We start from the raw sequence: 24498 nt of genomic DNA on the forward strand, positions 1-24498 counted from the left end.
CAAATTAGGTTTTTCTGATGTTTTTCTCATGCTTAGACTGGACTTATGGTTTGAGGGTAAAATATCAGAGAAGTGAAGTGCCCTTTACATAACATCATATGAGAGGTACACACTATCAACAGAACTTATCACTGGTGATGTTAGTCTTCATCACCTGGTCAAAAGAGTGTTTGCTGGGTTGAAAGCAAGTCACTAGGTCTAGCACCCACTCCCAGTGAGTGGGAGGCAAATCTATATAAACTATTTGGGATTCTGCTGTAAGGAAGATTTGTTTCTTTTCCCCCATTTTTATGTTTATGCCTTGAAAGTAGCATAAACATAAAATGTAAAATTGTCTGGTGGGTTTTCTGAGGTTCGTACAAATGTAAATTTTAATGTATGTGGATGTAATACACATGACAACTATAGCATAAAAGGGGAAGGGCAGTCATTCCTAGAGCAACTGCTAAAAATACATATAAAGTTAAAAAAAAGATAAATTTAAATGGATTACTAAAAGATGTTCAAATAATCAAAATGAAAGCAGGAAAAAAAGAATAAAGAAACACAGACACACTGATGAAGGCACAACCAAAGCAAATAATAAAATGACACATATAAAACCGACTGTCTTAGTCTGTTCAGGCTGTTATAACAAAATGCCATAAAATGAGGTGGCTTATAAACAACAAACATTTATTTCTCATAGTTTAGAGACTACAGAGTCAGAAGATCAAGGCACCAGAAGATTTGGTGTCCCATGAGGACCTGTGTTTTCATCTGGTGGTGGTGGTTGTTTTGTTTCGTTTTGAGACAGGGTCTCACTCTGTGAGCAAGGCTGTTGTGCAGTGTCGCAATCTTGGCTCACTGCAGCCTTGACCCCCTGGGCTGAGGCAATCCTCCTGCCTCAGCTTCCCAAGTGGCTGGGACTACGGGCACATGCCACCATGCCCGGCTAATTTTTATATCTTTTGTAGAGACAGGGTTTTGTCATATTGCCCATGCTGGTCTCCAACTCCTAAGCTCAAGCTATCTGCCTACCTTGGCCTCCCAGTGTGCCGAGATTACAGGCATGAGCCACGACGCCCAGGCTCTTAGTCTATTTAGTGTTGCTAAAGAAACAGAATTCCTGAGGCTAGGTAATATATCAAAAAAAAAAAAAAGAGGTTAATTTAACTCATGATTCTGGTGGCCAAAAAGTTTAAGATTGGGCAGCTGCATCTGGTAAGGAACTCAGGCCGCTTCCACTCACCACAGAAAGCAGAAGGGGAGCAGACGTGCACAAAGAGATCACATGGGGAGAGAAGCAAGAGCTCTCTTGGACGACACTCTTTTTACCAACCTGCTCGAGTGAGAACCAATCCAGTCTCATAAGAGCAAGAACTCACTCACTCTTGCCAGAGGGTGTTAAGCTATTCATGAGGGATCAACTCCAATGACCCAAACACCTTCCACTAGGTCCCGCCTCCCAACACTGCCCCATCGGGCATCAAATCTCAATATGAGTTTTGGTGTGGACGAACCATATCTAAGCCATAGCAGCCTGCGTCTTCATAGATGGTGCCTTCTACATCCTCACGTGGTGGAAGGAGCAAGAGTTCTCTCTCAGGCCTCTTTTGTAAGGGCACTAGTCCCACTCATGAGGCCCCTGGCATTCACGGCCTAATCACCTCCCCAAAGGCCCTACCTCCTAATACCATCATCTTGGGCGTTAGGATTTCAGCATATATTTTGGGGATGCAAGTTATAGCACCCCCATATTTTGCATATTTTGGGGATGCAAGTTATAGCACCAATGTTGTTACGTTGTTAAAGATCACATTACATGTAAATGGTAAACATGCCAATTAAGAGATTGTCAGATTGGATTTTTTTTAACTGTCATATGCTGCTATATTAATAATAGCTGAACTCGAATATTCATTGTAATGTATACACAACAAAAATGGAATTTTATCTGTGAATGAGTTGAGTCACCATATAAATTACCTTCTCTCTAGTTATAGAATATTTTTTATTTAATATCCTCTTAATGTCTGGCTAGGGCAGCTCTGCTCTATAGCAAATTTGGCCAGACCCACTTAAGCCATTCAAATGGCTCTACAATGTTGACTGCTCAACAGCCATTTGACCCTCTTCCTTGTTAACAGAGCTCTGATTGTGTTCAGCACCCAGAGAAGAATGACTGGTCTAAGTGAATTGTAAAAATCCTACTTATTTTTGCCAGTCAATAATCTATAGGTGTACATATGACTCAGTTTTGGCCAATGTCATGTAAGAAGTCTGTTGGGGGCATCTAGGATATAAATATATCTTCTTTCTGAGAGAAGAGAGAATTTTTGTTTGCTTGCAGACCCTCCCTTGCTTTATGTGTTGAACTCTGTGGTGTAAGGAAGAGAAGGAGACACTTAGAGCTGTGTTAATCCCTACTACGATGAAGGGAGCAGAGTATGTCAAGGAGAAAGATAAAAGGATTCTGATGCATCAATCTGAAGGGGCCATACTCTACTACTGACCTTTTCGTCTAGTAAACAAGGAATATTTTTAAAGGTAGAATGTGTGTTGGTCACACATTCTGTTGTTACCTGTAGCCAAAACTATTGTTTTTTTGTTGTTGTTGTTGTTGTTGTTGTTTTGAGATGGAGTCTCGCTCTCTCACCCAGGCTGGAGTGCAGTGGCGCAATTTCGGCTCACTGCAAACCTCCGCCTCCCAGGTTCAAGAGATTCTCCTGCCTCAGCCTCCCGAGTAGCTGCGACTACAGGTGCGAGCCACCACACCCAGCTAATTTTTGTATTTTTAGTAGAAACGGGGTTTCACCATGTTGGCCAGGATGGTCTCGATCTCTTGACCTTGTGATCTGCCTGCCTCGGCCTCCCAAAATGCTGGTATTACAGGTGTGAGCCACCACGCCTGGCTGGCCAAAATTGTTCTTAACTGAAATGAGAACAGAGAGTCTGGTCTTTCCCAGTACAGAATGCAAAATCTGCCATTTTGTCCTTTCAACACCATTAGGACCATTGTCCTTTTCTCCCTCTCCCAGCCACTTAATTTGGAGGGAACCATTGCCTGGAGACAGTGAAAGTTTAGTAGAATAAGAGGCAGAACACTATTCATGTATTGCAGAGCCAATAATACTACATGGTTAGGATACATCATTCAATCACTCAACATTTATTGCGCGCTTATTGTATGCTAAGATCCGTGTTAGGCCCTAGAGGTCAAAAAACGAATGAGAACAAGTTCTGTGTTTCAAATGAGTGGGATGGATAATACAAAGATAAACACGTAAGGTCAGGTTGTGTTATAAAAAAAAAAGTAGGCAGAGTAAGAGCATGTTGGGAGCTATTTTAGACGAAATGGTCAGAGAATAGCAACTATTTCTGAACTTTACACAGAGCCTAATTTGTGACTTTTCCACTTTCTCTGAGAGGTAATAAGGAAATTTTGAACTTATAAAACTTTACTAAAGCTCCAGATTAATAATCTAAACTCAACGAGGGTAGTAGAGCAACCTTTACTTTGAGGTTTTTTTTTTTTAGGAAAATTGTTAAATTTCATTGTGAGATTAATCAATACATAACAGCTCACAAACGTGGCATGTCGATAAGGGGACAACTTAGAAGTTAAGAAAATGATGGCCAGCTAATGACAGCTATGCAAGATGGTAAAAAACAGAACAGAGAAAAAATGGAAGGTTAAAAAGGAAAATGCAGCAGGACAAGCCAGAGGAACCGTGGGTGTGAGGAACAAGTCATCAAGGCAATTGGAAATTTTTGTGGATATGATACTGATGTCAGGAAACTTTCGGGTGGGGCAAAAACTTGAGTGACAGATGTTCAAAAACAATGTGATTCATGACCTTATTTACAGCAGGAAGAATCAGAGTTCCAGCTATGCCTAACAGCGACACTGCGGAGCTTAGGAGGAGAACTCCTTAGGGGATGTATCAGGTTTAAAACCACAACCCTCATTTTTCTTATCTATGGCTCTTACATGGGCTGGGAATTCTGAAACCTGGTAGAGGCGGGGATCAAAAACCTGGAGGTTAGAAGATTCCAAGTCATTCATTAAAGTCCCGATGCGGCCGGCCCCCAAGATCTCAAAAGGAAATATTGCCGAGTTCCGTTTCCCAGAGCATCTATTTCCTCTCGAGTATTGCAGATGTAATCATAAACACAAGCCAGTTACAGCCACAACTTCATGCTCTAACGAGAACCCAGTGGCTCCTGCAAAGTCCTTACGCTGCTAGAAACCCCGCCCCCGTTCGTAACTATGGGAACGGCTGACACGCTAAGAGCCGGAGATAACCCTGTTCCGCCCCCTCCCTGACAGATACTGTTTCCCACTGTCTGTCCACATGGGCGCACCGCCTCGCTATTGGCCTGGGCTCCAGGACTGTGCCTGGCCTCAGCCAGTAAACGGCCTGTGCACGTGCACGCCGGAGCCTCCCGATTGGCCAACACTCTCTGATCACGCACGGCCTTCCTGCGCCAACCCACGCGTGGGAGCGCCAATGAAATGACTCAGTGACCATCTACAACAAATCAGCATGAAGCAGGGCTCGCAGCTGACCAATGGCCGCCCGCCGGGGGTGGGCTATGCCGGCCCTTTTCCAGCCCCAACTGGGTTTGTTAAAGCGACAGGCCCCTCGGCGAGCCGGTGCTCCATCGGGTACCGCACGGCTGCCGCGGCGGCCTCAGCCTGCCGCGAGCGCCTGTGACAGCGGCGCCGCTGTGCTCGCGACCCCGGCTCCGGGCCTCTGCCGACCTCAGGGGCAGGGACGAGTCGCCCGGCGGGATGGGCGGCGAGGCTGGGTGCGCGGCGGCCGTGGGTGCCGAGGGCCGCGTGAAGAGCCTGGGTCTGGTGTTCGAGGACGAGCGCAAGGGCTGCTACTCCAGCGGCGAGACGGTGGCCGGGCACGTGCTGCTGGAGGCGTCCGAGCCGGTGGCCCTGCGCGCGCTGCGCCTGGAGGCCCAGGGGCGCGCCACCGCCGCCTGGGGCCCGAGCCCCTGCCCCCGCGCCTCGGCCAGCGCCGCGGCCCTGGCTGTCTTCTCGGAGGTGGAGTACCTGAACGTGCGCCTCAGCCTGCGGGAGCCCCCGGCCGGTAAGCGCAGGCGAGCGCCTGGGGTTCCCCCGCCAGGCTGCGGGGCCGGGGAGGGGCTGGGAGGCCGCGCACCCGCGGGATGCCCACCTGGCAGGTGAGATCAGGGCGGGCTTCCGGGGGTGGGGTCCGGCCTAGCCTCGCGGGTAAGGAGAGACCGCAAGTCCTGGGTGCGCAGCTCTACCTGGCGCCCCGCCCCTGGCCCGCCGGGCCTGACCGGGACCAGTGGCTCGGGATTTTCTAGGACCGCGACGGGAGGGGGCCGTTGGGTGCAGTGGGAACCTGTGATTGGACAGTGGGGGATCCAGAAATCCAGGTCCTGTTCCTTCTGGTCCGAGGAAGGGACGGGTGGAACCGGCGGCTATGAGGTTCCATTCCGAGGTGCCCGTGTCTTACGGCCTCCACTCCTCCCTCTCCTGGATGCGTTCTTGGTTCATGATGAATTAGCAGAAATTTGGTTTTGGGAATAGGGAAGTAGTTCCTGAGGGGTAGGAGTTCAAAGGAAGTGTTTTCTAGACTTAACCATCATGCTTGGTTTCCCTCTTCTGGGGAGCAGGGCAACTTAGTAAGAGTTGTGCCTCCACCTGATACTGCTGCTGTTTTCTCCGCATCCTCTTCCCCCCCATTCCCCTCTCCCCCACTTCTCTCCACTCAGAATGCCTTTAGAGACAAGGGCATCTGGGCGTGTCGGGATTTCCCTTCCTGCTCACTTTGGTGAAGTCCAGTTCATAGTGTAGACTTTTCTAGAAGTACCCATGTGGGGACACACTACATGAGTGTTTCATTAATATTAGACACCAAAATTGGATCCCTTTAGTCACGAAAATACTAAGAACTATGAGTCTTACTCTTATTTCATGGATGGAAACTAGTTTAAACTTTTACCTTTTTGCCATGAGCTTTTATCTATCAAATAAAACAATGGTATGCACCTCCTCTCCTTGAAGAGTAAACGCATTATATCTATGTGCTATGTCTTATACAAAATATAATAGAATATGTGGTTTTGCCTTATCCTACTGTGGACACAGTGAAGTCCTCGAGGTAAGTGATCATCTGAGTGATCCCAAAATTGTAGTGAGGAAAACCATATTTGGAACCAAAACTGCCTTTTGGATCAATGGGAACAGTGTGTTAGTGATGCACTTCATGCACTTTCCTCAGTATGGCTTCCAGGATCAACCCAGGCCCCAGCGGAAGCAGACAACACAATTTGCAAGATGGCTGAATGGAGTCAAGGACCTTGGGAGAGAGACATACATTGATTTTTGTCCAGGACTTTGGACTCTATCTCTGGGCCTTTAACTGCTGAGTAAATAGATGTAAAATTAAAAGCAGTTGAACCTGGGATTAGCAATAAAAAACTGCTTTGGTAAAATCTGGGCTAACAAATATTTTTTTTAATTCACAAGTCAGATGTCTATTTGTCACATGCACACACATATATACATGCGGAACAGAATGTAAAAACTAGACGATTTGAAAATGTTAAACTTGTTTTAGAATGTATTATAGCACATATTGGCACAATTACATTTTGCTTAAAATCATAGTCTCTTTTAGTTGAGGAAAAAAAATGAGTCACCCCTAATATCTATAGCTTGGAAGAAGTTAGCATCTTGACACAGTCTAGATTCTGGGGGTAATTTAATTACAAAACCTGTCTGTGTTGCATTCACCTAAGGAGATTTTTAGAAATCCATATTATGTAGCACTGGGATCTGTTTTCACAAATGCTCTCCAGATAATTCTTTGACATCCTTAATCTAATTCAACTACTTGCTGTCATTGTGACTGATTTTCTTCATATTTTTATGGAGAAACTATAGTAGAAAAACAAGACAGAATCAGAGAGTTGGTTTCAGTTCTTGGTCACCCAGCAGCAGTGTGACCTTATGCAAGTCCCTCACCCTTCCTGAGCCCCAGTCTCTGCCTCGGTAATGGTCTTCTGCATCCCCACGGTTCATCAAAACCTTTAATTATGAGCTTCGGCTGTAAGACCATTAGTGATTGAAACATCTTCCTGTGACTTTGTAGTGCTCAGTATACAAGACAGAAATACTGAGCGGTTGGTGCAGAAGCAGAAATGGGCACATGGTTCAGCTTGTGAACCTTTTACATTAAAAACAAAAATTGAGAAAGAGGAAAAGAAAACAAAGATTGAATTCCAAATATTATAACCCATTTTTATCAGTTTTCCATTTCTTTTTCCTGTTTATGTTTTGAGATAGTTGAAAGTCTCATTTTAAATGATATAGGTCCGGTATCAATTTGTTTCTTAATGAAAGGGGAACTTCATGTCTCTCATTCTCTTCAGTATCCTGGGCAACTGTGTTCCCCACAAATGCCTGCCATGCTCTTCCTCATGCTATTCCCTTATCTAAATTTCCCTTCCTACCTGTCTCCATTCCAGCCCTCAGGTCCTGAAGATGTCGGACCCACCCATGTTCCTATGTGGATGCTCTAGGTTCTAGCACTCTATGGTCATTACTTGTGTACAAGCATGTAATCCCTTTCCTCCCCCAGTCTATTTGAGGATTATCCACGGTGCCTGGAATCTAAGCACTATACATTTTAAACTCAAATGAAATACACATTTCAAAACATTTGTAAATACTTGGTCATGTTCTGTAATCTAGTAATTTCAAATTAGAACTTTAGCCCAGCTCTTTTAGGAGCACTGGGATTGCCTTGAGCCTTTCACTCCACAGCTGTCAGGTCGAGATGCTTCCTTGGTCCCTGCTCTGCTGCAACCTTCCTGAGCACACCTCAGCCACTGGGACCCGCCCTGCCACTGCATTTAACATGATTTCACGCCCCTGTGACTTGTTCTTCACTTTGCCTCCAGTCACCCAACTGTGGAGTATTCAAATTGACTTAAGTGGCAGGTGTGTCACTTTTTTATCCCCCTTGATGTTAACACATTAAAAATTGGGGATAGATTCAGAAGACTTAATGGGTCAGTAATGTGTTCCTATTTTCTAAAAGTACAAAGTTGAAATGTCAGCTGACTTGGTTAAGGTCATAAAATAAAAATCTATTTTTTTATTTAAGGGATAAAAAATTCCCATTTCACTACTGATTTTTTTAAATTTTTTTTTTAGTGAATGGATAAAGTAGAAATCTTCATTTTAGTGTCAGATGACCAGGCAAATCTCAGAGTTCTGTCTCTGTGTTCCGATTTCTTCATCTTATTTATCCTATCCACAATAAGGGAATTCAATATTAAATCTGAGCATGCAATGAAAGGACAGTGTGTAAGTCTCTCAAGAGAGCCTCCTGACCAACCGTGAAAGCGGTGAAGTCTACTTTGGATCTGAATTAAACAGATTGTCTTGGTGCCTTCATCAGAGGTTTCAGTGGTGCCTCTGGCCTTACAAAGTCCCTCTACACCCTGCATTTTGGCCTTCTCACAATCCAGTGATAAGCTTCTGCATGAAATAAAATGGAGCTGGTAACCCAAAGCTGAGTAAAGGGCCCTGGCCATGCTTGGTAAAGCCCTTTCTGTATTCCAAGTTAGCCACCAAGAAACTCTGTGTTAGTCAGGAGAGCTCAAGGATACATACATGACTTGCTTAATAGCTTGTCTTGTTGGTTTCGCTGTTTTGTGTTATACCCAGTATTAATAATATTCATAAAGTTTTCGCTCCCTTTTCCATTTCTGCTCAAAGAATACTCAGTGTGATGTTTCTGGTATACCCAAAATAAATCTGTCTTTTGCTAAATTAGTTTTTGGTCCAATTTAATATTGGTATTTCCCGTTAGTGTAATAGAATGGGGGTAAGCAGTTGTGATTTTTACATATACACATGCACACACATATATACATATCCATATACACATATATATGTATGTTGGAGTTCTGAGCCTTAGCACTTTAGTAATTGGTCTATTTGAGAGTGGAATATGTGTGTATGTATGTGTGAGTGTTATGGTACTTGGTAGAAACTGGCCAAGTGCAGTAGCTCCCCCCTATAAGCTTAGTGCTTTGGGAGTCCAAGGTGGGAGATCATTTGAGGCCAGGAGTTTCAGACCAGCTTGGGCAATATAGCAAGACCCCCGTCTCCGGAAAGAATTATTAAAAATTAGTCAAGAACCATGGCACATGCATCTAGTCCCAGCTCCTTGGGAGTCTGAGGCAGGAAGATTGCTTGAGCCCAGGAGTTCAAGGCCGTAGCACTCTGGCCTGGGCAATAGAGCGAGACCCTGTCTCTAAAACACATAGACACACACACACACACACACACACACACACACACACACACATTCAAACTTAATTCTCTACATTTGTTTAATGAACTTTTGGAGTATGCTGCATTTTGTAGCGAGAAAAACTTCCTTCAAAAATTATTTACATTGTGAAAACTCTTGATCTAATACTAACTATCCTTCATTAAAATAAAATACAATCTCTTATAGGTGAAGGCATCATTTTGTTACAGCCTGGAAAACATGAATTCCCATTTCGCTTTCAACTTCCATCTGAGTAAGTGAAACACTACAATTTTGTGGTTTTCTCTGCAGTATGTCTATTCAAATTTATCACTGCTAGGTATCTTCGGATTCTCAGGTATGCATGTTTATACTGAATAGTCCCTAAATAGACTTACTCTTTTTTTATTTCCAACCTAAAACATTTTAAACCATGCTTTTTTTGGCTTTGTTTAACTGAAAAGTAAACGCATAATTAATGTCTTTGGTTGGTTTCAGACCTTTGGTCACCTCATTTACTGGGAAATATGGAAGCATTCAGTACTGTGTGCGGGCAGTGTTGGAACGACCCAAGGTACCTGATCAGAGTGTAAAGCGGGAACTCCAGGTTGTTAGTCATGTTGATGTCAACACACCAGCATTATTAGTAAGTTCTTCCTTTTTCTCTTCCTCCTCCTTTTCCTCCTTCCCTCCCTTCCTCCTTCCTTTCAACAGTGGGATCTATATTTAGCCAGTTTACTGGTAGTCTGTCCTGTCACTTTCTGATGGCTTGGAAAACACAATCTTGTAACCCAAAGGCATTCACTATAAATATATGATTCTAGGTTGGACAAATTACAAATTGTGTGTGTTAATACTATTGATTATGTCCCTGCTGTTCAGGGCTTCTTTTGCCAAAAAGTTACACAGGCTTGAAATGCATTAATAAGGCTTAATAACAATAATGCACACACAGAGAGTAGTTACTTTTACCAGAGTGGCCACATTTACAGGACTGGGGTATTCTAAACTCCTCAATAATAGCAGGTTGAGGAACAGTAATTATGGAAGAGTATTAATCATGCTCAGCCTGTTATTGAAGCTCAGGCCATTATGCTATGTATCCTTCCATTTTGCATGTCATTTTCTAACATTAAGTAAGTGCATGCAGCTGCCGCCGAGATCCTTTCACTTATCATTTCCTTATGACAGATTTGGCCACATTAAAGCATTGAACTTCTAATAATCACCAGAAATACTGTAGACTGATAAGAAAGATCAGGCTATAAGTAACAACAGAATAGGCAAGATGGGAGCTAATGAGCTAGATTCTTTTATCTAAACCCATATTATCAAAATAATATAAAATTATACCTTGTACTTTCATGATAGCTACTAGGACCTAATGGTTCTTCATTTAAATATGAATGAATGATTTTTTTTACTTCATAGAAAATACTGAGATAATTTAAACTTTCCATCACGATACTGATGTGACAAAGATGTATTTTTCATGTTGGAGGTTTTTCTAGCCTGTGTTTTTAAAGACAAGGAAAAAGCTAGCAGTTAAAAGTTGTTGTTTAAGTCTTATTTTCGCATGAAAAAGAAATAGAATTTAATGTTCACCTTTAGATGATGAAAAGATAGCAGATATGCTGTGGTTACATGGCCTCTTGTGGTCAGAATCATAAAATAGCCAGCACCCAGCTGGCCTGGCTTATAGCTATGACTTTAACAGCTGCTTTCAAACCATTTTTGAAAAATTGGTGATGCCAAGTAGCTTGTATTTTTAAAAACTACTTAGAATTGGGAGGTTAAATATTTTTAAAGTTTTTATGACCATTGTGGGAATTGATTTAAAGGGATTTGTCTTTGCCAAAAACAGACACTGTTGATCCCTTACTATTCTTTGTATAAATAAAAAAAATATATTGCAAGTAACTGGGTTTTACAGCAAGCTTTGGTGTGTGTAACTTGTAAACTGAACCTTGTAAATCTTGTAGTAACTTCTCTTAACACTATAGAATACTACAGTGAGATAGTATGTTTAATAAGCTTTTCAGATCTGTTAACACTACGCATGTTATTTGTACTATTACACAAAACCCCAAAACCATTCCAAATTAAGAACACATGAAATTTCTGCTTGATAATGCATTTTGAAGTAAGTGGTGGGAAAAGGCTGTTTGTTTATTCCACTTATTAAATGCCAAAATAAATATAATGTTCTGATTATTTTTTATTTTTATATCATTTATCCTTCCACCTGACTTTTATATATAAAGTCTTAAAAATAATTCTGTCCTGTTTATAAGTACTAATACAGCTTTTGATTTTTTTTAAAAAAAAACATGGTATATTATCTCCTGGAAACATAATGACTTCAGGGTAAAATAAGATGGTGTCATGCTAATTTTTGAATCCGAAAATTCACTGTAGTTTTCCTAAAAGGGGAGTCTTAACACCCTGTTTTTGTGCATATTTGGCCTAATAGGTTACATAAGGATAAGAAAGTTTTATTCATTTTTTGGTATTTCCTTACAACCATTCTGTGAAGAAAGATATAATTGTAAGTTCTATGAGTTCTCTAGAGTGGCTTAATTAAGGTTGTTTTATTGTTTGAAATTTTCAAGACCCCGGTATTGAAAACTCAAGAGAAAATGGTTGGCTGTTGGTTTTTCACTTCTGGTCCAGTCTCGCTGAGTGCCAAAATTGAAAGAAAGGGATACTGTAATGGTAAGCAAAATGCTTGAAAGTCCAAATGAAAGATTTCATTCATTTTCTTAGCTAATTTTAAGTGATTTTAAATAGTGTTTTTTGTAATTATATGACGTGTATAGTATTTTAAAACATGAATAGTGATACTTTTTAATATAAATAATTGATATTTAAGTATTTTTAAATGGAGGAATTGTTTCCAGTCAAACTCCTGTTTTTTTCTGACTTCGATCCTGTTCCTTTAGTAACAAAGAGTATAACTAGAGGAATGAGAAAATGCCAGCATCTGATTTTAATGTTGCAAAAGAATCTCCAGGGTTGTATTGCTAAAAAGAGAACTACTGGAGTATGAAATGCTATTAGACATTCTGATCCATGCTGCCTTGATATATGCAAATACATGGGACTGGAATGTCGTGTATTAACAAACTTAACAATCAGATTGTTACTGGAACTGCCATTAGTGAAGGGCCCATTTCCAGCAGTGGATTTGGCCCCTGCTCCAGGATTCTGACTTGTTAGAAAGGAATTCAGTATGGAATGGTATGATGTGGAGCCATAATGTTATAAAACTTGCCTAATCCATCCGTTGATTCTTTCTGTGCCTCAACATTATTAATTCCTTAAAAGCAAAGGCTTTGTTCTCCTGTTAGGCAGATTTTAATTTGATAAGCACTAATGAGTTTGTTAGTGATCTTTTATACTTAACATAGTTCTGAATCATTTATTTGTATGTCTTATCCTAATTTATATAGACACTGGTCATTTACATATCTTTAGAATTGCTAATGCAATATTGCTACTTTAGAAAAGTCAATAATGCAATGATTAGAAAATAAGATCTACCACAACCTGCAGTGAATTTTTATTTCTCTGGCTTGAATTTACAATATGTTTTCCATCAAAGCTTCTCAGTTTGTTAAAGTGATGTTGGAACATTTCAGCTATACGGCCCTAATCCATTGTGGTGAGAACTTTTTCAGGAGTCTGAATCCTCCCTGGTTTTGTTTTCTTTTTAGGAGAAGCTATTCCAATCTATGCAGAAATAGAGAATTGTTCCTCTCGTCTGATTGTTCCAAAGGCTGCTATTTTCCAAACGCAGACATATTTGGCTAGTGGAAAAACAAAGACCATTCGACACATGGTCGCCAATGTGCGAGGAAACCACATCGCTTCTGGGAGCACGGACACATGGAATGGGAAAACGCTAAAAATCCCACCTGTTACTCCATCCATCCTGGATTGCTGCATTATCAGAGTGGACTATTCCTTAGCTGTAAGCAAAGCTGTTTTTTTTTTTTTTTAAATGTGTATGATGGACAATAACTGATGTCATGTTACTGTGCATATGTAGAGTTACCTATAAAAATGTCATTTTATTTCAGCATTAACACCAATTGGGGACTTTATGAAGATTGGCCCTTGTTTTTAATAAAAAACTATTCCCCACAGGGCATTTAATAGAATGCCATAAAAGAATTGAGGTGCATTAAGGGGTGTTCATTATATTGAAGACATATCCTTAATTTTCTATAATTATTATATAAGCCATGCAAACCTACAATAATGCATGTTAAGGACACAGTTCTCTGTCACAGAGCATTCACTATGTTTTGTGTACTCTTCATTTTGTTTAATCAAGACAATTGAGAGTTGTGATGGGAGTGGTGGCAGCGGACAAAAGCATGTTTCTATGAAAAAAAGAAATTAATTGGGCTACCTACTGGAGGTGTAACTTACATTTGTTCCTTTCTCTCTTTTTTTGGGGGGGCTTATTAGGTATATATTCACATTCCTGGTGCTAAAAAACTGATGCTCGAACTGCCATTAGTGATTGGTACAATTCCATATAATGGTTTTGGCAGCAGAAACTCCAGCATTGCCAGCCAGTTCAGTATGGATATGAGCTGGTTGACACTGACCCTGCCAGAACAGCCTGAAGGTAAAATATTTTGGCATTCTTTCATAACGAAGCTTTACCTAGAAAATACCTAGGAACAGAATATACAAGCTATTAAGTGCTCAGATGTTTAGTACTGCTACTATAGGTATCTTTATTCCTACTACTAAAAAATCATAGAGCATTAGTCCTGGGAGGGACTTTGAAAGTTTAGCTTTATCTAGGATGCAAAGCTGCTGACAGCAGATTCAGGAACAAGATGTACATTTCCTAATTCCTATTTGTAGTAGGAAAACAATGAAAAATAGTCAAATGTATGGTGTGTTATGTATTTTCTGTAGTCATATTTCAGTGATATTTGTTTACCTATATCTCAAGAGACTAGAATATAATCTGTTAGTAGTAGTTTAATAAAAGGAGAATCTATTTTTTATTGTAATATGCATAAAACCTTGCTGATTAGAGGGAAAGAATGCCGTATTTTTATCTTCAAGTTTAGCTGTTTCTTGTTTTTGTAACAGTTAAGAATTGAGATTAATTTTTGAGTGGATTTCTTAACTCCAACTTCATTTCTATTTCAGCACCACCAAATTATGCAGATGTGGTATCAGAGGAAGAATTCTCTAGACACATTCCTCCTTACCCTCAACCCCCTAACTGTGAGGGAGAAGTGTGCTGTCCTATGTTTGCCTGTATACAAGAATTCCGGTTTCAACCCCCACCTCTTTATTCAGAGGTAAGCAAAGCAAAAGAAAATTAGACTTTTACTGTATTATTGTCAAATAATCATTTATTGTCATCCATTTATTAGAGTGTCTGTTGCTGACTCGTAATTAGTAAGGGATACATTTAAATTTGTTTATACAGTGGTAATAGATTATCGCTGATTCATTTGCCAGATTTTTTTACTATTGTCCTTGTGATCTATGGCATCATATACAGTATTGTGGATTGCCTTTAAGGTGTGTTATTTGGCCATGGAATATAGAGAACTGAAGCACCTTCTGGGACTTACACAGGCTTTGACCCACTTGGCATATAACCGTCATATAATTAGAAATAGGTACTAGAACCATTTTAAATAATGCTACAACACTAATCTCAGTCTGCTGTTTTTTTGCAGGTTGATCCACATCCTAGCGATGTAGAAGAGACCCAGCCTGTTTCCTTCATTCTCTGAACATATTTCAGAAATCACTGTGTTCATCATCAAATTAGAATGTTGGTTCTTTTCCTTCTGCCTTTTTGGGAAAGAGACAGGAAAGATTCACTTGAAAACATAAATGAACATCAAGACTGAAGGCAATAGAAATTAAAGAATGTGAGAAATTTCTGGTGGGCTGACAGGATTGCTGCACAAGTTTATATGATGGTCATATATATATATCCCTGTTAGAAACTGGGATGAAGATGTGCAAAGTCACAGAATGTAATGGAAGTCCTGATGGTTATAGAGTAAGTGCAAGGGTGCCTGCGCTGACCTGAGAGAAAGGAATCTGTAAACAGTGGAAACACTGTGGGAGTTTCCCATGGTGTTGTAAAGAGTGGAACGAAGGCAATATGAACTGAAGGGGTGAAGACTTGATTTTGGAGAGGGTAACAAAACAAGGGTGTGCGTGAATAGGAGAATGGCCCACTCCAAATACGAAGTGAGATCCTGAGGTTTTGGGTGCTTCATGATTTCCTACCATATTCAGGCCTAAAGACATTGAAAGTATCTTTTCTTGAGATCATGGTCATATGAGGTCCTAATGAAGTACTACAGTTTTCATTCTTTCAAGGGTAGACTAAAATGTAGTTTATAAATTGGCAGTACAGTATTATGAAACCAAGAAAGGGTTTCTTGAAAAGCTTGTCAGTTCAAAGGGGAAAGATGAATATCAATGTGAAAACACGTTTTGTTGAAGGCGGTACTTTTTACTCCCTTTAAGTGCTTTAACAGGATATATGTTTGATTTTCCTCATATCTTATTTACCTAGGAGCATGTCAGAGAAAGAAGGGAGAGAAAAGGTTGCATCTGCAGGATGCCTTGATAACTACACAGTCCAAAATAAAAGGCCTTTTTCTAACCTACCTCTAATGGGGTTATCAGATATGTTTTTAAATCTCTCGCCCTGAGTACTCTTCTTAGGAGTTGCTGCTGTTTACAGCAACAATCTCATCTATCACTAAATATGAAACTGGGCCAAGGGGAAAATTCAGTAAGTTAGCATTAAATGGAAATAAATATATGTATACCTAAGAGAATGTCAAAATAAACACCAAACCAAAAGAAGGTAGGAGTGCCATTTTTAGAAAAGACACAACTTTAATTCCTGTCAAGAGACCTAGGTCTACTGATGGCAGTCACTGCATTGTACATTATTCCAGTTCTTCAGTAATTGTTTAAACTGTGATTTTCTTTATTGTGTTGGTGCAATATTTTATTATCATTTAACCTCAGGATATGCAGACCAACAGGATTGTGTTGCTGCTAAAAGTCTGAGCAGTGTTTTACTGTCCCCAGCTCCCCTCCTACATGGTCACATGTTCACTTGCTTTTCCTTCCATCTGTTGGTTTTTTGAGCTGAGAGCATCTCTGGACATGTGGAAGGGAGCCAGGGATTCCTGTGATAGAGATTTTGAACCAGCAGAGTACTTTGGTTTTCTTCATGTCCTAAGGGTTTGATCTAGAAACCCTGGTGCTTCCCCTGCAGAATACTGTACTTCATTTAACAGAATGATTGATTTTTCTTTCAATCAGCATGTTCACCAAAAATAGAAAAGTTCTTCTAAGGTTAAATTTTGTATTTAAAAGTTAGTTGGCCATTTGATCAGGGAATTTTCTACACACATTAGGCAAAGGTATGCTCTTCACCCTCTGGGCTTACCTCTCCTCTGCAATCATGGAAGTATCGTGCATAGTTCTTTCATTGTAAGCCGCTATTTAAATTCCCACAATGCAAAACTGTTAGACCAGTAATTGTGCTACTGAAATTGTCACAAAACGTTATTCCTTGATTTGGTTTTTAAATTTTGCTTTTGTGTGTGTGTGTGTCTTTAAACAGGTAATGTGTATTTAAGTGTTGTCTAAACAGTTGATTTTTACTTTAGAAAAGATCATCTTCAACTGTTTATTGACTTCTGAGTTATAGTTCATGCCTTGTCAAGGCATTGTTCAACTCCATGATACTAAAACATAATGAAAGAAACAAACTCCAGTATGGAGAGAGAGAAAGTTTAATTATTTGGTTCCATCTAGGAAAGCAACTACTTAAAGGAATCGTTCACTAGGATTATCACCTTTATTAGATAAATCATGAAGTGTCCCTGTGAAATTGAAGTGAAACTATCTCTGTAGGACTTAAGAGAATAGCTAAAAGGTGTGACTTGCCTTATTGAACTGATACTGGCATATCTGACCGTAAGCAGTAGGTTGAAGATATCATTTTATGAATGTGGAGAATTCTACATTGAAACAGAAAATACCTGGGAATGAAGATTAAAAATGTAGCTGCTGTTATTTGCTTGGTTATTCCCCTCTTGCTCTTCTTTAGTTTGAAAAAACAAAAACGTGGCCTTGGAATTTTCATTTTGATGCAGAAATTTTGAAATTGAAAATGTGCATGTTTTGGTGCACAAAATCCTTCTGTGAGCAAAACTCTTTATGTTTTTGTTTTGCACAGTAAGAAACAATAGGCAAGGGTTATGTTTTTGTTAACTATGAAAGCTTTCTTATTTTTATTATTAAAAATGTAACAATTTAACCTACAGGAAAAAAAAATACTTTGTACGCTTGTTTGAACCCTATGGGTTCGTTTTATTAATAAAATTATTACACTAATGCTATGAGTTGGTAGTTTTTTTTTCAAATATAAATTATTATAGACTTAAGGGAATTCAATACCAAAAAAACAAATGTTGCTGCAGTTAAAATCCTTTTCTCTAGGCGTGTTATCACGAGGGAGGAACAGCCCTAGAACCTGACTTTGTTTTTACAGTGGGCTCCGTTTCCCAAGGTAGTCCAATTTTAGCATTCCATGAAGAAAAGTAGTTGAGACAAGTGAGGAAACTAAAGCTATATTCGTTAAAAAAGCGTATAATCATTTATTCCCAAATGATAAGGATTACTCTTTAAAGCCTCCTGAGTTTGAGTGTTTGATTGTCCAGAATCTCCCCAGGATTGATTTAGCAGGTCTCATGGGCAGTCAAGGGACTCTTACTGGGACACACTGACCTAAGTATGCCACCCCTTTCTACACAAACACTCCAGTAGTTATGAGCACTATATTTTATACAAGGAGGATGCAATGGTATGTCATTTCAAGGAAACCGCCCAGACCCTCTATCCTGGAAAACTACCACCTGAACTAAGGAGTAAGAATTAGTCCAGTTGGTTTGCTCTTCAGTTATTTTTAATAGATGGTGTTACATAATAAATAGGTTCTTTCTGTATCCACATTTATAATCAACATAAGTTGAAATATTTGTCTTATGCGATACTGAGGCAAAATTTTTGATTACCATTAACAATTTCTGTAGTTTATGTGTAGTATGAAATTTAGAACTAGGCAAGACACTGCAAAGAAACTAGGAGAAAGCCCTCACATTACAAATTAGGATACCAAAACAGAGAGTTGTAACCTGAGAGCGTGGTCCCTGCTTGCTCTGAAATTTCCTGATTCTACAATCTTCATAAAACTAATGGGAACAATTAATTGTTTTCAGTTACACAGCCTAAGACATGCAGACCTGGTTACCTAGATACTAAGCATATGCTAAATCAAGAGTCTTCAGTGTTTACACTTAAGAGCTCTGCCTCCCGAAAGGACACCAGTCTTTGACTAAATTGCTTCCAAGTGTGTTTAGCTGCCAGAATCTTTTCTTCAGCAGAGATTTGTTTCTACCTTTATATAATGAAATAATTACAGACTCTCAAGAAGTTGCAATAATAGTACAAGGAAGTCTCGTGTAGTCATCACCCGGTCTTCTGCAATGATAACTACAGTACATTAGCAAAACCAGGGACATTGAGAATACAATTTAGCTAGAGCTTAGACCTTACTTGGATTTTGCCAGCCTTTGCATGCAGTCGTTTTTCTTGTGTATGTTTTTGTGTATAGCTCCATGACATTTTACCTCCTGTAGAAATGCGTATCGTCACCACCACCATCAAGACACAGAACTGTTCCATCACTGCAAAGAAACTCCCTTAGGTTGTCCCTTTATAGTCACCCCCTCCCTCTCTCCATTTCCTTCCCTCACCCCAGCCTTCCCATCCGTTTTTCATCTTAGTAATTTTGTCATTTTGAGAATGCTAGAAAAATGGAATCATTCAGTATGTACCTTTTGAGAATGGCAGTTTTTTACTCAGCAGAACATCTCTTAAGATCCATGCAAATTGCTCCGTGCATCAATAGTTTGTTTATTTGTATTTTAATGGAGACATTTTAAAAGAAACAGAATCGACTTTGAAATTTTCATTATGCACTTTGCAAAGAAAACGTGTGACATCGACAAGCACATGATACCTTTGTAAATATTTTGATTTTGAGTTTGAGAACTTTTTATGTAGAAAATATGTAAATGCAGATTGATACAAATTTTTAGGGCTAATGTTTAGCTTGTCAAATACTTGAAGTATTTTGCCTTTAAATAGAAAGAGATTACATTATAAATGAGCCAGATAGACCTGTGATGAAATTAGACAAGGAGAAACTATATTGGGCTATTTATCATATCAGCTTCTGAGTCTGATAAATTTTAACATAAATTATCCAGGAAAGAGACTACAGTTGCCTGGTGTGTTTGAGTATTAAATTTTGTGATTTTTTTCTCTTCTTTTCTGTTTCTTCTTTAATTCCTTCGTTCATACTCCCACTTCTTAACATCTGATGAAATGGAAAGACCACTCGGAAGCTGAGAAAATTTTTAACTACAATATATGTGTTTATTCCTAATGAAACAATACTATAAAACATGGGCTTATTTGCTAAGACTATTAAATTTTTCTAGAAAGCAGAGCTCTTATTTTATAGAAGCCATTACACACTAATATTTCCCAAAAACCAGACATGAGTTTGTTGGTGATGAGAAGCAGCAGCAAAAGAAAGACACTGAGATGGGGTGGAGATGGATAGAAAGGGTTGACCAGCGTCAGCTTCTAGAATGTCACTATAACTGAATTCGCCATGAACTGTCTCTTTGGTGGAGCTTTCTGTGTTCATTGATGGAGATTTCACCATCCCTGACAAATTTTCAGGGAACCAAGATGTCTTCCTGAAAAGGAAGAGACACGCTTTAGGCAGCTTCTCCCACTGGAAACAAGGAAAGCATAGGTGCCTCCCTCCTGTTTGCAAACACCTGCCACATACGTGCACACACACGCATGTGCACACACAAACACTGTTATTTCTTCCTCTCCTCCACACCCTTTACCTCCAGAGCTGTGTCTATTTCAGGTAAGAATGTAAGCTCCATTACAAAATGAACAAACAGATAATAGGTTCCTACTTCCACAGGAATTTATTGGAAGAGAAGTCTTTTGCCCCCAGCTTCTTACTAGTTGCCCCCAAACAGTACGAGACTAGTAGAAAGGTATCAGGGAATTGTAATTAAATGAGAAAATGGGGGGAACAGATGCCCTAAGTTTATCTTTTTTCTTTTTTAAAAAAAGTCACTGCATGGTTTAATAGTCATTTCTCCATGCTGCCCCAGCCTCATAGATCCTTAGTTTAATGACTAAAGGACATAAAATGTTCCAGACCAAAATAATAATGATTACATTATTTACAGCTCACACATATAGCACTGACTGTGTTCTTTACAAATATGCAGTCACATTCCCATAACATGAAGGTTTCCGTGGTATTTTTTTATTTTGCTTTTTAAATTTTAGATGACAGAATCCATCTGATTGTCCACATGGCAGGTGTTCTATATGTGATCGCTTATTCATATTTGCCACCATCGCAAATATTTGGACTTGCTGGAACTGGTTGATTGAGTTGATTCAGTAACATCTAAAGATTTATTGTCTACAGTTAACTAGCTTCTTTCTTTTTTTTAATTATACTTTAAATTCTAGGGTACATGTGCACAACGTGCAGGTTTGTTACATATGTATATATGTGCCACGTTGGTGTGCTGCACCCAAAACACAGCACACAAATGCACACACACGGACACACAAGGCATGCACGCATGTGCACACTGACATGCACTCACACACAGATGCTCTGTTTACTGGCTGAAGATTTCACCCCTTGGGCAAGAAAACTCATCAAAAATGTCATTGTTTATACACCTGGGAATCAAGAGAGGGCACATTATCAACATTGAGTCATCTCACTACTAGAAGAACACAGAGCTCTAGCCTTATTTTTAGTAGTTGCTATATTGGTGGGTGGTGAACAGATAAGGAATAAGGAAGAGTCCAACAAAACAATTCCCTATTTCATACACCTTCTAAATCACTGCAGCACAGGAAGCCAGATTCGATACCCTACTATTAAACTGGAATAGCAAGGTATAAGATGGATCTAGGCTCACATGTGAGCACATCTGAGAAACTGCACTGAGGGTTCACTGTTTCTGAGTTTTGCTACAGATCTGTTCTAACACTTCCAACAAAGCTCAGGTTATGGAAAAACAGTTTAGGAACCTAAACACTTTCCTAACTTCTTTCTCCTGCGTAAATTAAAACAAAGAAGTATATGTACGTATGCATACACATGGGAGGAGTGTGATATTGAGCTTAGTCTCTAGTTTCCTTTATCTTCCTTAGTGAAGTGGCATCGTTCATCTGGGATAATACCTGTGGTTTGTTGCCTCACGCCAAGGAAATCAAGGACACAGATACACAAGGAGTGAGGTTAAGAGCAGAGGTTTAATAGGTGAAAGAAAGAGAAACGCTCCTCTGTTGTAGAGACAGAGAAGTTCCCGGGCAGGTCTTCTGGTTCCGTGGTGAAATGCACGGGATTTTATACAGGAGCTTGAGGAGGCAGTGTCTGATTTACATAGGGTACGAGAGATTGGTCAGACCAGGTGTGTCATTTGCATAGTGCAAGAAGATGGCCGGCCCACCATAATCTTCTATTATGCAGCTGGATTTTCTACCTGGCCAGCACCAGGTTGCCTGCTTCTTTACTGTACATGTGGTTGACACAGAAAAGGGAAGATGGAGCCTCCATGTTGAACATGCCTGGCCCCCGGGTAGCCTTTTCCCATTGGCACAGCTGCCGGCATTCACCCATGCAAGCTTCTAGCTTGCTTTTCTATGTCAGCAGCTTGATTTTTCAGGCTGCTCTTTGTTAGAAAAGAAATTATTTGGGGGCTGCTTTTTCTCAAAAAGAAAACCTTGACAAAGACTCTCTTACCCTCACTAACTGCCTAAATAATTTCTTTCTAGCTCCTGTATCATTAGGAGAGGACAAAGCCAAAGATTCCTGGTAAACTTCTCTTAAGAGAACCTCTGTGTACAGAGGTGGATTTAAAAGCAAATTTCAACATGTGTTATTTCATCCTTAATTCAACCATCTGGCCCTCTTATATAAAAGTGGAATACTGCTTATCAGGGGAAACTGTTGCAGCCAATACTTACTTTTATCTCATCTTACATAACAAAAAACCTTGGTCATGATGTCAAAAGATACCTTATCTCAAACATGTATGGCTGCAAACACCAACAGCTGTTCCTCTAAGAGAGTGGCAGCATTACATCAGATAAAGGCAGTGTTTTTAAGAAAATTAATCTCATTTTACATAAAGCCTTTTTAAGACAACCAGAATTCTCCTCCTAAGAACAAAACAAAAATAATTCCCTTTGCTAATGGGAAGATGTTTAAAACAGTATCTACATTGAACAGGGAGACTTCTAATAGTCTCAGACTTGCTACTGAACACAACAGGGAAGTCTCCTGGGGAGAACTACATTGGTGGAAGCCCGGAAACCCACATGTTAACCTTCTTTCTCCAGCCTTGGCCAGCCAGGGACACTGGGTCTTTGAACTTTAGCAATGCCTGACTGGCTCCAAGATAAACAGTACCTTCACAGGCTCCATGGCAGCTGCTGGAGAGAGCTGGAATGTGTCATCTTGCCCCAAGTCTGGTCTAAGCCTGGACACTTGAGCACTTGCTGTGCTCACCCATTGCTTCCCCTGGGCTGGATGACCCACACAGAGGACTGGGCCTGTACTGGGAAGAAGCCCTTCCCAGATCAATCCACTTTAGCGGAGACCCAAAGCTTCAATTGCAACACCAGGAACCCCAGGGGAAGGAGGGTATAAGAAATTTCTTACAGCAAGGAGTAAATCAGAAATGGCTGCTATCAGCAGAAATGAGGGCTGTATACATTAGATAAGTTCACTACGAGGAAATTGTCTTTTTTGTAGGTTTGTGTGCCCCTGTGTGTGCGTGTGTTAAAGGAGGGAGGATTGGGGTTTTCTTTGCATCTGATTTTTGTGAAGGAGCTTTATGCCTTAAGACCTAAACAAGGCTGAAGTTGGCACCTCTCTTCTTGCCCAGCCAGGGCCCTGATGCCCTCCACAGCTATTCCCTGGCCTTCCCCAGAGGACCAGCTTGTCCTGGTTTGCCCAGGGTTTCCCCAGGTTTAGCATTGAAAGCCCCCATCCCAGGACCCCTAAATTCCAGGTAAAGGGGTGTGGCTGATCACTTTCCCCTCATTCTTTCCACTGGGGCAACCCTGCTCCCCACATCCACAGACACCAGCTGTCGTCCTCCAAGAAGCTTCCCTCACCTGCTGCCTTCTAGCACTAAATTCCTCCTGCTGTCACTAAACAGTCCCCATGCAGAGTGTCTTCCCAGAAATGAACAAGGACACTGGGATGAGGCCAGAAACCTCAGGCCCCTTTGGCCATTGGCACTTGGATGGCATCCCCCACAGAGACCAGCAATACAGCTGGTTCAGTTCCCATCTCCCCCGATTCTAGTGCCCTCTCCTTCCCCATTCTGTGTGGAGGACCAGCCTGCCCCTGGCCTGCCCACAGGGGCTGCCAGGGACTGAGGCCTGGCTCTGGATTAGAGGTTGCCAGACCACAGATGATTTGCACGCCATTTCCTTTCAGGACTTGTATTCTGTGGACAAGTGTCCATGGTCAGAGGCTACAGACATGTTTCTCAGGCTGTCTTTGATTTTCTGCTCTCTCTCTCTCTCTCTCACCTACAAATAAATGAGGACCTGATTTCCCAAGAGATCTGGGTCTCTTTCTTCTTCCTGCGACTCTGTCAACAGTGGCCTGGGGCCAGTGAAAGCGGGCCCTTCTCACTGTCTAATCCCAGGACCGGGTGGTATATGCTCAACATATGAGGAGTAACTGCAAAGGAGGGTGATGCGAATGTGCTCAAAGGATGCCCAGAGCACTCTCGAAATGGCCCTCAGAACCTGTGGCTTCGTCTTCTTATATCTTCACTGGTTAAGAGTCTTTATCCTTTGAGGTTAAAGGATAATATTTTTGATAATACCTAAAGCTCATTCAGAAACAAGCCTGGAGAGTAAAGCTGAAGGCTGGGCTGGGTGTGGCACTGATGGAACCAGGCAGAGCAGAGGTAAAAGACAGCAGCAGAGGCGAGAAACACATCTGACAGGGAGGTAAGAAACACATCTGACA

The 24498-nt window shown here is 40.7% G+C and overlaps 1 protein-coding gene and 1 long non-coding RNA gene across 2 annotated transcripts in view; one reads left to right on the top strand and one right to left on the bottom strand.

Annotated features, from left to right (window-relative positions):
• The first annotated feature begins 3137 nt into the window (after window positions 1–3137).
• ARRDC4 (arrestin domain containing 4) lies at window positions 3138–17717 on the top strand. Its single transcript, XM_054451650.2, has 8 exons — window positions 3138–5084; window positions 9501–9567; window positions 9792–9939; window positions 11906–12008; window positions 13010–13266; window positions 13770–13932; window positions 14472–14626; window positions 15014–17717. The coding sequence occupies exons 1-8, from the start codon at window positions 4778–4780 to the stop codon at window positions 15068–15070; spliced, it is 1257 nt and encodes a 418-aa protein (XP_054307625.1). The 5' UTR covers window positions 3138–4777; the 3' UTR covers window positions 15071–17717.
• A 1560-nt stretch (window positions 17718–19277) lies between these two features.
• The window catches only part of LOC129014518 (uncharacterized), a 123198-nt gene continuing 117977 nt past the window's right edge, over window positions 19278–24498 (bottom strand). Inside the window, exon 3 of the long non-coding RNA XR_008494237.1 lies at window positions 19278–20149. This is a non-coding gene — a long non-coding RNA (uncharacterized LOC129014518). The remainder of the gene's footprint in view (window positions 20150–24498) is intronic.

Source organism: Pongo pygmaeus, chromosome 16 (assembly GCF_028885625.2).
Source record: "Pongo pygmaeus isolate AG05252 chromosome 16, NHGRI_mPonPyg2-v2.0_pri, whole genome shotgun sequence".
Taxonomy (NCBI): domain Eukaryota; kingdom Metazoa; phylum Chordata; class Mammalia; order Primates; family Hominidae; genus Pongo; species Pongo pygmaeus.

Coding starts and splice junctions, on each gene's coding strand:
- ARRDC4 (XM_054451650.2), top strand. CDS start 4,778: ATGGGCGGCGAGGCTGGGTGCGCGGCGGCCGTGGGTGCCGAGGGCCGC. Junction 9,568..9,791: donor CGCTTTCAACTTCCATCTGA/GTAAGTGAAACA, acceptor GGTTGGTTTCAG/ACCTTTGGTCACCTCATTTA. Junction 14,627..15,013: donor CCCCACCTCTTTATTCAGAG/GTAAGCAAAGCA, acceptor GTTTTTTTGCAG/GTTGATCCACATCCTAGCGA.